This window comes from Egretta garzetta, unplaced genomic scaffold, assembly GCF_000687185.1.
Source record: "Egretta garzetta isolate BGI_Z169 unplaced genomic scaffold, ASM68718v1 scaffold163, whole genome shotgun sequence".
Lineage (NCBI taxonomy): Eukaryota > Metazoa > Chordata > Aves > Pelecaniformes > Ardeidae > Egretta > Egretta garzetta.
Genome location: NW_009259308.1, coordinates 7,288,454 through 7,304,276, shown reverse-complemented (window position 1 = coordinate 7,304,276; position 15,823 = coordinate 7,288,454). Strand labels below are relative to the sequence as shown.

General features: G+C 48.1%; 1 protein-coding gene across 1 annotated transcript in view; it reads right to left on the bottom strand.

Annotated features, from left to right (window-relative positions):
• Positions 1-4,044: 4,044 nt before the first annotated feature.
• Positions 4,045-15,823, bottom strand: part of PLPP3 (phospholipid phosphatase 3) — a 45,891-nt gene continuing 34,112 nt past the window's right edge. The window contains exons 5-6 of the mRNA XM_035891758.1: positions 9,194-9,370; positions 4,045-4,170 (exon numbers count right to left, since the gene is read on the bottom strand). Of these exons, the coding sequence (XP_035747651.1) occupies positions 4,045-4,170; positions 9,194-9,370 (303 nt within the window). The remainder of the gene's footprint in view (positions 4,171-9,193; positions 9,371-15,823) is intronic.

The following is a 15,823-nucleotide window of genomic DNA, read 5'->3' as shown; positions in this document are numbered from 1 at the left end:
AAAACATGCTGACCCGGTCTCTGTGCAAAATCAGACAGGTTTGACCAGAACAGTCCCTTATGGAGAAAGGAGCTGCCAGCCAGGCCTGAGCATCAAAGGCAGACGGAACGCTGGGTGCTCCGCAGCCTCCAATTAGCATCGGCGTGAGCAGAGCCCAGCTTTTGCAGCACTAAAGGCCACAACCAGCATCCAGCCTCAGGCTCCAGCAATACGTCTTGTTTGCATCTGAGTTTGTTCATCCATCTCCTTCGTCAGGATAGCTGCAGAGACCTGCAGCGTGCGGAGCAACATGCAAACCGCCAGTCCCAAATTCTCCTGGCTGTCTGGCATCCCTGCTGACGTGTGTTTGCATGAAGGGCCAAACACTGCATCTGTACGAGGTACCAGCTCCAGCTGCACACGCAGACACCGCTCAGGGACTGCCTGCAGAAGAGGTTGTCTTGGGATCCTAGCGCTCGTATGGCTTTGGGTTTGTTTTCTTTCCATTTCACTCATTTCTCTTTCACTTCCTTCCTGCCCCGCAGGAAGCGATGGTAAAAGATATGCCCCATCACCACGCTCACGGCTTCCAGTACCTACACCTCTGCTCCTTCAGCTGGCCCACCAAATGCTTTCACTTCTCTACAGGGTTTCATTGAAATGCTCATTTAATACCAGTGCTCCTTACTCATGTAGCACCTAAACATTTACTCTATGGTCTGCTAACCTAGAAAAGTCTCTGCGGACCATGCCACCACATATTGCCTTCTCCCATCCATGCCTTCAGCAATTAACACTCCCCTTTAATTATTTCCCAAGCAGCTGGCAGGGGTGAGCCCCAGCAAAGCTGCACCCCCATGGGCACAGGCTGCCGTGACAAGCTGCCCTTATCCTCCCAACCCCAGGGCACAGATGGGACCGGACAGCACAGGGCAGGCGGATGGGATGTGGAGGAGGAAACGACGGCGCTAAAACTATCGCTCAGCCAGAAATAGGACTTGGCGCTGCTGATGCTCAGTCCCATGCTATAATCTTCAAGTCGCTTGCCCTCCACAAATTTATCCATGGCCTTTTCTCCCTCTCCCCCACCTGACCCCCACATCCTGAGCAAGGTCCAGCCACTCGCCAGCCCCACAGCCACCAGCTCTGCCCCGGCTCTTATCGCCTCCTGTGCCATTTCCCTCCGGACACTTCTCCAAGCCCTGCTCTTTCACCCAGACATCTGTATTCCTGTTTTCTTCCACGTAGCTGGGGGTTAAGATGCAAGCAAACACTTTCCTCAGCCCAGCGCTTGCAGCATGCGAGCCAGCCCTGCACGTGAAGGGGTCCACGAGGCCGAGGTCCTGCCAGGCGCAGGCAGATGCGCCAGGGTTTCCTCCTCCCACCCAGGTTACTTCGACCCAGGCAGCATGTTTTGGAGATAAACTGAGGATTAAGAGTCTGTCCTCACAGCCGTTGCCCTGAAGCTAAAGTCTCGCCTCTACAACACACTCAGCCCCCAAACACTTTCAAATCACCAGCAAAACACCCTTTGCATTTAGGACAGGTGCGGGTTTATGAAGTTTTTCCACGTGTAATAAAATATTACTACTAATTAGGATAATAATAACAAGTGCTAGCTGAGTTCTGCTTGCTTAATTTCCACCTGCTATTTATTTGCAGTTTGATGTGGTATTCGCTTCCTGTCATGCATTCTTGCAAATTACTTCTGTGCCACGTTATCTTGCCGATGTGGTTCACCCGAGGAGTGGCCGAAACAGCTCTGACCGTGTGTCACCACCGACAAGTTCATTTTCTTCTGTAGGAGGAGGAAAAAAGTAATAATAAAAAAAAATAAATCAAGGCTGCCATGTAACTGTATGCTGTGCACATGTGCGTATCTGAGCACGTGCTGTTGTGGGCTTTCTTTTTTCCTTCTTCTTTTCCCCTTCCACCCACATCTTTGCAACCCAGTGAGCTGCAAGTTTTTTGTTTGGCTGTGAAGTGTCTTTTTCATGGAAACGGTGTTGGTGCAGAGCGCAGTTGTGAGCCCCCCTAGGCAGGGACTGTTCAGGACACACAGCTCTTCAGACTCTATAATAATTTCAGTAACATTTCTTTAGAGTTTATAATATTGCTGAAGAAAAAGAGATGTCTTCCATAAAAAGGGATTTGCTCAAAGACTGGGCATAGCCAAGAGCAGTTCAATGCAGACCCATGAGTGTCCCCATCACACCCTCCCCAGCCAGGAGCTGGCAGGAACTTCTTGCACGCCCATCGAAAGTGGCATTGGGTCCTTTTTATCCAGATGCCTTCATGTATCATCAAATCCCCACAGGCCACCCCCAACCATCCCTCTGGGCAAGGGCTCTATTTCCCTGGCAGGGGAAGGTCAACCGCAAAGGCAGAACGCAACTCGCCCCAGGATGTTTAGTTGTGTTATGAGCTTTTATTTAAAAAGCACATTTATACAGCAATAATTTCGCAGATACAAACTTCAATTTTGTATTCTACAAAAGTCTTTGAATATTCTTCTCTTTACAAAATGGAACATTACAAAAATACAGACAATTTAATATGTTTTTTTTATACAAATGTCTCTAATTGTAGTTATTTTCATTAAAATATTACTACCACAGAACTACAATATTTTAGTTGACTATAAAAATTAATTCAATGCTTTTTTAAGCAGCAAAATGTAAATAACACAGGTCAGGACACAGTTTATAGTCATAGTGGATATATCTAAAATTGTTTCAGAAATAATATTTTACATAGTTAATTTTTAAGGTTTTATACATTATTTATATAATATTTATATATAAAAAAATCATAGCTTGCTATAGTTGAAATGATAGGACGGATTCTGTAAGAAGGATGTGCAAATGGCCGTTCTGCATGCTTTGCGGGATCCCTTTGCAAACACGTTCTGTGAAAGGGCTGCAAACCAAGAACCTGTGGTTTCCAGGAGGAGAAAAAAAAAAATAAAGAAAAAAAAAAAATCACACTCGATGTAGGCACAACTGATTTACCACTGGTGTCACCGAGTGGAGCACAGGACCTGGTACCTGCCGTGGCGTGCACCGGGGTGCCCAAGGGAGGTCCCGCCCGGCAGCCCGTCCCGAAACTGCAGAGTAAAAGTTTCCCCAGGACTCAGCCCCGAGGTCGTAGTGCGAACGCATCTTCAGCAGAGCTGCCGCTACCCACTTGCAAACCGCTAGCTCCCACGGGAGCGCAGAAAATCTGCTGCCATTTTTTGGGGGGGATGGTTGGGAAGCAGAGGATGCTCTCTTCACGAAGGGCCATTTGTGCGTGCTGCGCACGCCTGGGGGCTCAGGCAGGACGACCCCTCACCATGGAGCGAGCGGGGAAGAAGAAATGTGGCTTCTCCGCGCAGAGGATGGAGTTATTCAGCCTCACTATGCATCTCAGGACTGCTTGTTAAAGGTGTGTAGTGTGAACAGAGACCCTTCGGAGATCTTTGACTGGGCAAGCTTCTTCTAAACTAAGTCACAGTATTGAATTGAATAGAGGAGGCGAAAATTAACTAGTATCAAAAGGAGAAAAAAGCAACTCTTACAAACCAATCCCAGATCTTGACTCAGTGCTGTTTCTCATATATAGTGCTATACAATTTAGTCATGAGTTGTGTTTTTTTTCCTCGCAGGCATTGGAAATCTTCATAGTAAAAAAATGTCAGATGGCCAGCTTTCCAAAAATTCCTTAGTGTTCATTAGGCTATGAACAACTTGGCGTTCACTACAACATGAACACTCAAACCAATTGCACATCCAGAACTCCGGCACCTCTCTTTGTTCAGCTTTTGCATTTTGTGTTTTTCTGTCTCATTGTCACTTTTGACTTAGTTGACCACCACCCCTTTCATCCAAATGTTGCAAGTTGAAAAGACCACAGAGTAAGACTTTACTGGTCGGGCAAGAAAGTCTCTCCCTACATTCTACTGTCTGATGAGATTTGAGAGCAGCAGGTAGTTGCTGTCAGCAGTCATTTTTTGAAAAAAAAAAAAAAAAAAAAAAAAAAAAAAAATTAAAATAAAATACAACACCCATCCGATTTCTCAAAGGTCTACACCATGTTGTGATGGTTATTCCGCTCAATGATGTCCACAGGTGAAAGGATCTCCTTCCGGATGGGAGGTGGAGGCAGGCAAGTCTTTGTCTTGGGCTTGAAGAGATCCGAGACGTAAAACACCTGCAGAAGTAAGTGGAAAATGCAAACTTAGCCACACTGGGTGATGTTTTGTTCAAAAATCTGGTTTACAGAATATCTACATAACTTTAAGCTGCAAAAATAGCACTTTTTGTGCTATTGAATGCCTTCCTGTAGCACTGATAGCTATGAAATCCCAAGCACCTGTTACCACCTTTCTGTACAATACGGGAAAAGGCTCAGACCTCACAAAACACAGCGTAAAAACATTACAGAAACCATTTCATTTCTCACTGCGTAATTGCCAAGCGCAGTACCCAAACCTCTGCTGAATGGGTTGAAAAGCCAGGAAACAGATACACGGCCCACACTCCAATAAAATAACAGAGGTCTCCAAAGGGCTGGCCTGACTCATGGTGAGTGGTTTCAGGGATGTGCGTGAAACAATTCATTCAGCCAGACATCAGGTAGGCAATTAAAACCTTTCCAATCAAAGCTGTATTAAAAGTTATCAGCAGTGAGTCAACGGAGAAGTGACGCTGTCCTCATGCCCCACCAAGGCACCAGGACAGAGCTGGGGTCTGGTCCTGAAGCCAAAGCCTAAGGAGAGGAGGAGCTATTCCTGACTACTTCTTCCTAAATATCCTGTGATGTAACCCCTCTCCCGGATGTGAAAAAGCCAGCGCTTAGCAATTTTGGGAGGTAGAAACACAATAAGAAACAAAGTGCTGGGAGGAAACTTCCACATCCTCCCTTGGCAGCCGCTGCACAAAGCTTATCAGTCCTCCAGGACTGGGGCACTTTCTCCCTTGCCAAAACTCAGCCACGTGCCAGAAGGGAAAAGAGTCAGACAGCATCCTCTGGACGGGGCGAAAAGTGGTGAGGACTCATCATTTTGTTAGCTGGCACCAAAGCCCCAAACTTCAGTCCTGTTGACAACTGCCTCTGCCAACCCAAATTCACTGGCTCATCTCAGACATCCCTGAGCGCTGATAATTCGGACGGAGCTGTTGGCTTGCAGAGCCAAAGCCCTTGGAGGAGCAGCATGCAATTGTAGGAATTAGCGGCATGTTTGAGTTTTCTTTCACAGTACTCAGGTGCAACATTTAAGCAACAAGATAAAATGGGGAAAAAAACCCTTAAGTCCAAGGTGCTCAAAGGAATAATATTAGATCGGCACATCCAGGCTGGGTGACACTGGGAGGGAGCATCTCCACATTTTCTAGCTACCCAGGGCCCTACACAGCAGGCCTAGTTGTCCTTGGAAACAACTTTTGCAAGTCCCTGTTGGACCAGGCAGATAAGGAACGGAGCTGAACAGACAGTGAACCTGCTGTAAGTGGTGATTTACTCCTACAATTACAACTGGGGACGCAGGAAGCTGAGCTGTTGTTGTTAGGCTTTTATTGCTTCATGGAAAAGCAGAGAAAGAGCTGAGCTACAAAAGGGCTCTTTTTTTGGTGTATGTGTTGGTGCCTGGCTACCTAGTTGTATAACGGAGCTGATGAAGTTGTTTACAGGGCATCCAAGTGGCAGGATTTGTGCCTTTGGTTAAATAACAGGATCCAGCTGAACCTGCGGAGGATCACAAGCTGAAGTCTGGCCTCTTGCTGCAGCATCGCAATGTAAAAGTGTGTTGAACTGCTCTGGCAATGGTTTTATTTTTGGTCATTAATAACTGTAAAACCCCCATTCGGCTGGCTCGGCGTATTTCTGATGCCATCTTGCTCAACTTGCCTGCCTTGGAGAGCTGGATTCAATCAAAAAGATGTCCAGTTTCTGCACCAAGGTAGCCATGACAAATCAATTTATGGGAGGAGATTGCTGAGTTCAAGAAGCATATGGGGATTACACAGAGTCTGGTCCTTATTTTGGACAGGAATGAGTTACGGTGGAGTGTCATCCTGGGTATTTTAGCTTTTTACTGCGCTGCTTGCTGCTTTTCAGGGTCTAATTCAGAGACTGGGTAAGAGGTTTCATTTCTCCTGAAACTGTATTTCACTTTCACATGGCTGGAGGTTATATAAACACTTATAGGAATCATGAAATACGATCTTTGGGGGTTAAACCAGTGTGTTAAATCCTCCTAATGCTTGAACTGTTTAACACAAAAAAGGACTAATAAACGTGCAAAGTTTTTCACTTGGATTAGCTCCATTTCCTGTAGAAGGTGCTCTCCACCCATAAAGAAAACTTGATGGCAGAAGACCGAGCACGTATTATACAAAGTAAGCCAGTATCTTAGATTGCCACTTAATTTCTATTCCTTTGCATTATATTGAAGAAATCCTTAATCACATACAGAGAGATTAACACAACTCATCTGAGTGCAGCAGAAGGAGCATGTCCTTCCGATAGGTCTCCCCTTTTCTATCTCCTTCAGATGAGACAAACTAACACGACACTCAGTGGGCTGCCTACAACGCACAAAAGGACTATTGCCATCTAAGAAATCCTCATTGTATTTCACCTTGGATTCGTGTCTGAATGTTTCATCAGCTGGAAGTGCTTGACACTGGTGTCTTCTGCTTGTTGTTTCAGGCACTAAAGGACAAATGTGTCTGCTGCAGCACAACCCAGATTTAAGCTCTGGCAGCGCTGGGAGGTGAAACCTACAATTGGTTTCTACTGAAAACTACAGCCTGATAGCTAAGGTATTTTAACAGCCCTTGACTATCATCAGAGCAGACTCTTGAAGGCTTGGCTGGGGGAAGGAGTGTCTGGGAGCACCCAGGGTGGGTTGGAGATGATGAGCCTCCAGGTCCCTCCCCCTGCTTCAGAGCATCCCGTGCATGAGAGCTGGATCCCAGAGCTGGGTTAGGACCCCCAGGATGTATCAGTAATTGCTCTGATATACCAGTAATTTTAGCAAAAAGTTGCTAAACTCTACATTTCATGGAAACTCCAGGGAGTCTCAGGGCAACTCTTCCCTTTCTCCCTTGCTGCCTCCTCCCAAAAGGGAAGAAAGTCTGCCGGCCCCTCCTGGGCAATGGCTTACACCAGCAAAGCCGAGTTTGGGAGAACAAGAACATATTGCTGGTTCTTCGCCAGCTGATGAAATGGGAAAAGGGTTGGCTTTAAACCCTGCCCAAGTCCTAAACTGCTGCCTGAGACATCCCCAGCCATCAAGCCATACCTGCAAAGGGTACGGAGACAACGGCCCCCTCCATGAGCCGGCCGGGAAGAGTGGTGCAAGTTGCCCTGGGCTCACAGGCAAACCCGAGCCTGCCTGTGAAACTCCAGGCAGCTGCTTCCTATGCCGGTTTACCTTGACACAGGAAAACCAGCCCAGCGCCACTACAGCCTCCCCTTCCCAGCACAGCTTCCAGCTGCCGGAGGGCTGGGAGGGGACAGCCAGCTCTGCTGCTCATCCTGGCCAGGAAGCATCCGGACACCCGTCCCAGGCATCCGGAGAGCTATTGTCTTTCTGAAACCACTGCTGGATGGATCGCCTGGTCCCTTACTCCCCCCTATATATTGCTGTTATCCCACCTCTCAAGCAGAAAGGCACAGAGAGAGGTAAATACCCCCTCGTAAAGCCATCCGGGAATGGGCACTTGGTGTCTCAACAAACCCACACTACACAAATTCAGGCACTGGGACTGAGACAAGCTGCTTCATTGCTCCCCACACCTCCCAGGGCCTTTTCTCCTCAGGGCTGCCAGCGCTGCCATCGTGGTGCTACAGCCGACTGCTGGGATAGGGAAAGATTACCAGGATTTGGAGAAACACCCTGACAATACCGGAATGAAGGACACAGGACCCGTAAGGCCGTTGCTGCAAGCAGGTATTACAGCAGCAGCATGCGTCTGTGCACACACACGCTTCTCTGCTTTCCCCCTCTGCATTTGCCAGCCCCGCATGGGACACTGGCATCAGGCAATGGCAAAAGCCAACAGCTACTACTCAGAGAGTTAATAATACTTCATCAAAACTTCCCAACAATGACATTTTTGTCTTGGCTTTGGAATATTATCAATGAACGGAAAGTACATAAATAACCTATTTTCTCTCCTTGCAAAATATAACATTAGTGAACTTAATTCCTTGTCTCCAGGGCTGCTTTACTTCTAGATCACTTAAAAAAAAGCAAAACAAAAGAAAACCCCACAAAACAAAGAAGTGTTAAGCTGTTAAAACCTTGCCTTCAAGAATTTGCACAGGCACAGCCATAACCCCCAACCCCTTTGTTTTGATGCGAAGCAGCCACCCAACCCGGTGTCCCCCACCCTGCCTACTTTAAACATCTCCATGTGTCACTTCGAGTTACAGGGCTGCGCAATCAGGTCACTCTTTAGAAAGCAAATTGCATGAGAACAAGCCCGGCAGCCGAAGACAAGCAGGCACGGCTTTTGTTCACCATTTTCTCACGAGCCCTTTCACTACATTAAAAACCCACCACCAAACGAGGCACCCTGCCTCCCCTCGCTGGGCAGACACCAGCTCCCGCTCCCAGGGGACAGCTTTTGGCTGGATTGTTCAGGGAAGAGCCATAATCCCAACCACCCCAGACTCCCCCGCTTGGGTCCTGGCGGAAAGCCTCACAAATGAGCCAGTGCTCATTACCAAGAGCGACTGAAGAAGCGAATGCTGAGAGGGAAATACTCTTCCTTGTCTGAATGCCTTTTCAGCACCCCAAGCCACCTAGGCGAAGGGGCCCTTTGCCCAGACGCCTCCAGGAGCTCAAAGCTGATGGGGAAAAACCCTAAATGTTGCATTTTTTGCTGAATGTGCAGTTTCTTTGGTGGGGGACAAGAAGAATTGCTTTATGGCAGTGGCATTTGCTCACAGGGAGGGGAAAATGCCAGTGGGTGCCCATGAGAGCACCCACCACTGGGCTGGTGGGGTGCTCTGCTCTTCAGCTGCGCTCCACCCACACATGAGGTTTACATGTACTGTCACACCGGGATGACACTGGACCAAGCCCCCTGAGCATGCTGCCTCCTGCCATGTCCCCAGCTGTAAGGAGGGTTACATGAGCATGAGATGGGGAGGTGCCCGCTATTCCCCTGGGATTCCCGCCGGCATCCCCGCTGCTGTTCCTTGCACGGTTTGCCGTACTCACCACGCAGTAAGCCACCAGGGCTCCCTGTGCAAAGCCTGCCAGCACGTCGGTGGGGTGATGCTTGTGGTCCGACACACGGGACAGGCCGGTGTAAAACGCCATCATGATGAGGGTGAACTGGAGGAGGGGACGGAGCAGGCGGGCTCCCTTCCACGTGAATCTGGCCTGCAGATAAAACTGTGGGGAAGAGAGGAAAACAAAAAGGTTGCGTTAATTTGAGGGCGGCAAAGGAGAAGCTGTGCCCAAAATGTGCATGTGTGGCAGCACCTGCTCTGTGGGGCTGGCTGTGGGGCACCTACAGCCAAGGCTCAAGGAGGGAGGGAGGGGAAGAAGGACGCTCTTTGCAAATGTGTGGCCTCCTACATGCAGAGGGGAGTGGAGCAGGGAGCGAAGCTGGAGGGATTGTAATCCATGGAGGGGATGCGGGTGGAGGCGGATGGGTACAGCCCTCCCTTGGTGAGCCAGGGTCAGGAGCTTGGGACCCCTGCATCCTGGCTCAGCTCCCAGCCCTGCTTCAGCCTCCAAGCCCATTGGGGTCACACACAACATCCTGGAAATTCCTCCCCAATGCTATTTATCACAAGAGAGAAGCAAGGTCCCGAATTTGGGGCATGCAGGACCCACAGCATCTCACGGAAGAAAAATAGGAATCAACGCAGCATGCCACACCTCCAGAGCCAGCCCCAAGGATTTCCAGACACAGCCGCAACCGCTGACATTGTGGATGTAAAATGCAATCCTCTGACACTGCCACCACATTTCCCAGCCCAAGCCCTGGTGTTTGCAGGGGCGTAAGCAAACAGCCGCCCTGTTGCATGGCATGGGAAGTCGCTCTTACCCAGCGAGGGAAAAGCAAGATCCTGGCTCGACCCAAAAAGATGAAGCTGGCATGACATCAAACGGGCATTGTCCGTGTCCCATCCCCCTCCCCCCCTCCCCGACTATCTTGGGCCCATTTCCGTTTCGGCTGGCGGGCATGGCCAGTTCCTGTGGGAACCGGGAAGCTGGGTGGGAAGAGAGGACAGGAAAACCGCAACCCGCTGCCCACAGATGAGCGGGGCCGGGCGCAGCACAGGGAGGAAGGCTGCGGGAAGGGAGAAATGCTGCAGCAGCCTTCGGGCTTGGGGAGGAGAGAGGCATTCAGTGCCTTGAAGAGTGTAAAAGTGCCTGGAAAATGCTGCTTGGCTCCTGCAGCTCGGACCCGCTGCCCAAGGGCTCAGCCACAGCAGGTATTTTCTGCTTGTATCTAAATGAAACTGCTGCAAGTCAGACCCAGTGCGCTTCGTGGGACTCTACAACATCACAGGGCTGGAAAGGGGTTTAATACCCATTTACGATCCCTTTTACATAGCCAGAGCAGTTTACACTGCCTTGATATAAAAGGGAATGAAGCTCTTGCTGGGTTCCCTAAAACCACAAATAACTTAATGACACCATTTACCTATAAAAGCAGAATTAATTAGCAAGCTGATAAGAGGGAAGCATCGTTTTGGCCAATTTAGTATGTTTGGCTGTTGAATAAACATAGTATTTACCACTTTTTGGAAAGAATACAGACTGGGCTCTTTAGAGGAAATCAAACATCATGTCATCCGAATGGAGCAGATGCTCCAAATTATCCAAATTGTTAGCCAATTAACATGGAAGAGAACAGCACCAAAACAGCTCAGCGCTGGCTAATGCACGTCACGATTCTGGGGAACATATCTGCAAACCAGCCCGAGTCTGGGAACAGAGCCACGTCACCATGGCATACATCCCACCCCATGCAAACGTGCACACGCAATGCTACAGGACGAGTTACAGCTCTCTAGATCTCCACAGCAAACCCACGCTGATGTAGCCCAGTGAATGGACCACTGGGCTGGTTCTCTAGATTGTGACTGTAATTTCTACGCTCAGGAGAAAGATGAGTTGGCAACCAACATATCAAAATTAGGAGGCATGTTCTGCCCAGAAAGAGCTAAAAAACACCCAAAAACCCCAGCACCAATGAGGAGGTGCTTTCCCTCCAGGTAAAATGCAGCCACCACTGAACTGGAAAGCTGGAGCTGTAAAATAGCACAACGCCATCCTGCACAGTCATTTGCAGTGATTTAACAGCAGGCACTTCATCCTACAAGCAAATATCTATGCAGTTCATTAGCAGGAAACTGTGTTTTTAGTTTGCAATGCTTAGGCTGGCTGAATTTTTATTGCCATGGTATTTGTGCATCCAGTGATCTGCCACCGAGAATAAACTGTAAGAGCAGGATAAGTATTCTGGGAAGCTGGTAAGAGAGTGAGCTGAGGGTCCTGATATCTTTAAATACAACTTCTCAGTGTAGAAACAGTGTCCCTTGAAAAAACAGCATTTCTGGAGAGTAGCATTTTTAAAGCACAGGGAAGATATAAAAATATGCTTCTATTGCCATGATTTAGGCTCAGGATTATCTTCATGTTCAAGAGTCTCAGCCCAGCCCAGGTGACAGTGCAAAACTCAGGTTCCCATATGTTGTCGCAGAGCAAAATTAGCTCCGAGTATTATATCTTAGAAACTATCACTGTTAGTTCTACCAGGAAGACTTGAAACCTAACGCCTTACTTTAATCTTGAGGCTCTGTCACACCAAACCCCTTAAAAAAGAAATTTACTGCTGGATAATGTGACATTTGTCCCTCTTACACAGCCTTGACATCCCCTCAAACCATTCCATCCCACAAGTTTGGACTAAATAGGTTGTATATAGGTGAGGAAGCAAAGCATCAACTAAAAATTAGAAGTAAAAAGGTAACCCTAAGTTTGAACATGCAACAAAGCAGACACTTTTAGGGCTGAAGCAATTAAAAAATAAATGTGTTTGTATACAGACTCATTCCTTCCAAAGCACAGCTCTGAACTGTATGCCTAATCCACACACTTTAGCCCTGGAAAAGGTGTTCAAAGGCAGCATGGCACCATACGAGGTGTTCTGGGTGCCACCCCAGTCCCCAGCACCCCACCTCATGCCCACACCTGTATATCCTGGAGGAGTGAAACCCACCCAAATAGATGCACCTCAGACACTGCACTATCAGTGTAAGGATTTTAACTGACAGGTCCTTTTACTGCTGCAATAAGCATCTTGGAAAAATTGCTCTTTAGTTCCCCATTCAGAAAGGAAAAAAAAAAAAAAAGAAAAAAAAAAAAAAAAAAAAAGAGGAAATTAGCACTTCTTTTTGTCCCCAATAAAAAAAAAAAAAAAAAAAAAAAAAAAAAAAAAAAAAAAAAGAAAAAAGAGGATAATAGCACTTTTCATTCCACAAGCATATTATGAGCATGCAGTACGTCGAAAACTGTGCTCAAACACCAGGGTGCTGAGGATCACCTAAGTACTTTAGGTGTGAGCCTTGAGGTGCTCCAAACTTTGCTTCTGCCCTCAGTATGAAAGAAAAGTCTAGTTAATAAGAGGTCAAAAAGCAAAAGAAGGGCTTGGGAGCTGAAAGGATCAAAATTTCCCTATTAGTGCTATTACTAAGAAATGGGAAGTCCCTAGCAATTTATCTGAAAACCTGATTTTGAAAGGTTTTTTTGAAACCTGTGAGTAAGTCTGAAGTGCTGCCTGCTAAGGACTGCCTGATTTGGATTGGAACATGGGGCTGGATGGAGCCCTTCCTGGGAGAGGATGGAGGAGTAAGACCACAACCAGGGTTATTTCCACCACAGATCATCACAGGGCAGCAAAAGTCAGGAGGAGCATCAACAGGAGCAAGCATGGATGAAATGAAATGGGATCACACAGAGCAGGAGTTATTTGGAGCTTCCATCCACTGTCTCCTGGCAGAGGCCAAGTTACCACAAAGCAGATGGCTTGAAGGACGTCATATCGTTCTTCTTCTGCCAGGGGACTTCCACAGCGCTGGTGGGGACAGCCCGCGGCCACACACAACCCCCAAGCAAACCCATCGAGGAGGAGCTGGCAGGGGACACGGGCTAAAAGCATCACCTCCAGCCTCCCAGGGCTTTCTGCCACGCAGAAATCCCATCCTGTTCACACTATCCCCACCGCAAGGCTGAACTCCATCAGCCACATCCCTTAGTCACAGCTAAGGTTTCCTTCTGGGAAACGACTGGTCTTGTTTCTGACTGTCTGACCTGATGTTACCTCCAGCCCCATCTGCAAACAGAGCAGTACAGGACCAAACCCCCTCAAACCCAAACTCACCCTGGTGTAATGCACTGCCCTGGCTGGGCAAAGCCAGCTGGAGGAAGGGTAACTACAGAATTCAGCTTTTAGCACCAAGATGGCCAGAGGACAAGGACAGGAGAAGGGCAAAGACCTCCCAGCACCAAAGGGATGTGTGTTTCCCTCTTCCCTGCCTTTACTGGATGTACAGCATCCTCCCACCCTGTCGGGAATCTCCCCATCAGTTCAGCAACGCAGTTCATGCCTCAGCCCTGGCCTCTGATGTAAATCCAGTTTGTTCACTTACTTAGGTCACTGCTAAACTTGACTCCAAGCGCACAACCACCAGGAAGCCTCCTTCGCATGGGCACATCAGAGCACAGCAGCACAAGGGCACTGGGACATTCTCCACTCTCCAGCAAGAAACCCCAGTGCAAGGCTCACCCAGACACACAAAACCAGCAACACCTCTTAATTTTTCATTTATACGAGTAGAACACACTAAAACCCATTCTGGTCTGAAGTCTTCAACCTCATCCACTGATGCACATCAAATAGCCAAGCTTCCCTGTTTTACTCCCCTTTTATTTAGAATCAGTCAACATTGCTGAAAGATACTAATTTAGCTTTTCTGATATTAATTTAGGTTTTCTGCATCCTCTGTGTAGTCTCAGGCAACTTTGGGCCGTAAAAATTATGGTCTCATGTGCTTGAAGGGAGTGGAAAGCCCCCATCGCTCTCTGCAAAGACTCCCCATGTCCAGCAAAACAAAACTGAGAGGTGCAGGTCAGGTCCAGAGGCTTGCGTGGAATAAGGCATTAAATACCTCCTTTTTCCTCAGCCTGCTATAAATATGTATTACGGGGTTGCTCAGCCAAGGCGTAACAAAGCAAGGAAAATTAAGACAAAGAGGATTATCCAAGTGTAATTTCCCCTTTTAAATTTTTTATACAAAGGGCTGATACTGGTGACAAGAAGGCTGCGAGAAACTCAACCATGAAGTCTCAGTGTTTAGAACTAAATCCCAGGAGATCTTGCTGTGTTGCAAGCACCTTTCCCTGGGACCTTTCCCCCAGAGCCCTGCGGAGGTTGACATCTATCTGGCATTTTCCTATCAGGAGTCCGGGGCCAAACTGCTTCTCCCTGATGGATACCACTGGGCGCTCTTCCTGTGGCAGGTGAAGCTGTGGCCACCAGTCCACTGGCCACCAAACACCCAGGCAAATCCATCCCCACGGTGCAGGCAGAGCCCTGTGGGATGCATGGGAATCCTGGTATCTTTTAGTAGACTGACTAAAGGTTTCTGGCACCCATCTCCATCAGGTGAGGCAAAGTTGAAAACATTGTAATTCAGAATGGGCTCTAAGAGTGAAGGCAGGGAATGCCAGGAAAGACGGGAAGTGACTTATCCTTGAAATATGAAGTATTGTTCAATGGGGAATGCTCTCAGGACGTGGCTGATCAGCCAAGCCTCTGCAGCACTCGCTCGGCCCCACAAACACCCCCACTCTGCAAAGGCTCCTGGCAAACTCCCAGCACCCAAAGCGCCAGCAGCGACCTGCTGCGGCACAGCCCTCGCTTCCCAGGAACTGGGGAACAACCTGTTTGTTCCCCCCCCCGCCCCCCTTCTCTCTCTCTCATATTGAGATGATTCCCTGATTAAATCCATCAAACCCACCTCCTGCAGGCACTGGCATGGTGGATGTCATGTTTCTAACCAGGCTTCCAAAAACTCACCCAATCACTGAGCTAGGCAAGACAGTAGGGTTTATTTTGCATTAAATAAAATCCCTCTGGGTTATTATAACCTCATGGTTTTTTTTATTTTTTGGGGTTATTAACAGCCTCTCCAACACGACAGATTTTCTGCCTCCCTTTTTCTATGAGATTTCTCGTTCAGGCTCCGGCAGTGGCCAGGGAGCCGGAGCGATGGAGAGCAGAGCGCTGTGAGACAAGTTCAAATCACAGAATCATTTAGGTTGGAAATTACCCTTAAGATCATAATTTCCTCACCTCCAATACACAATGCATCACACTGTCTTGTCTCAAGTTGCCTTTTTCTCCCTTCAATTTATGACCAAACTCTCGGTATAATTTTTCCCCTGACTTTAAGGCACAAGGCAACTGAAGAGCTTGTCAGGTAGAGCCTGGTACCAACCTTACCCCAGTTTTGGGACAAGGAAAAAAATAAAATAAAGTCATTCTTAAGGGATTGGGCATCAAAACCCCTCCAAGGAGAGAGACAAATGGAGCAGCTGTCCTGCTGTCCCACAACAGGCAGGGAGAAGGGCAGAGGCTGCTGATAGCCTGAGTGCTCCCATACGGGGACAGCAAAGAGAGATCAGAGACAGCTTTCTGCTCTGAAGAGTTACGCAGGAGCTAAACGCCACTTTTGAAGTCTGCCACAAAGTTAAAGCAGTAGGCATTAGTGGAAAGCGGTTTTGGGGTCTCCAGTGCACCTCCTACCACTGGCCCCCTGGACACCG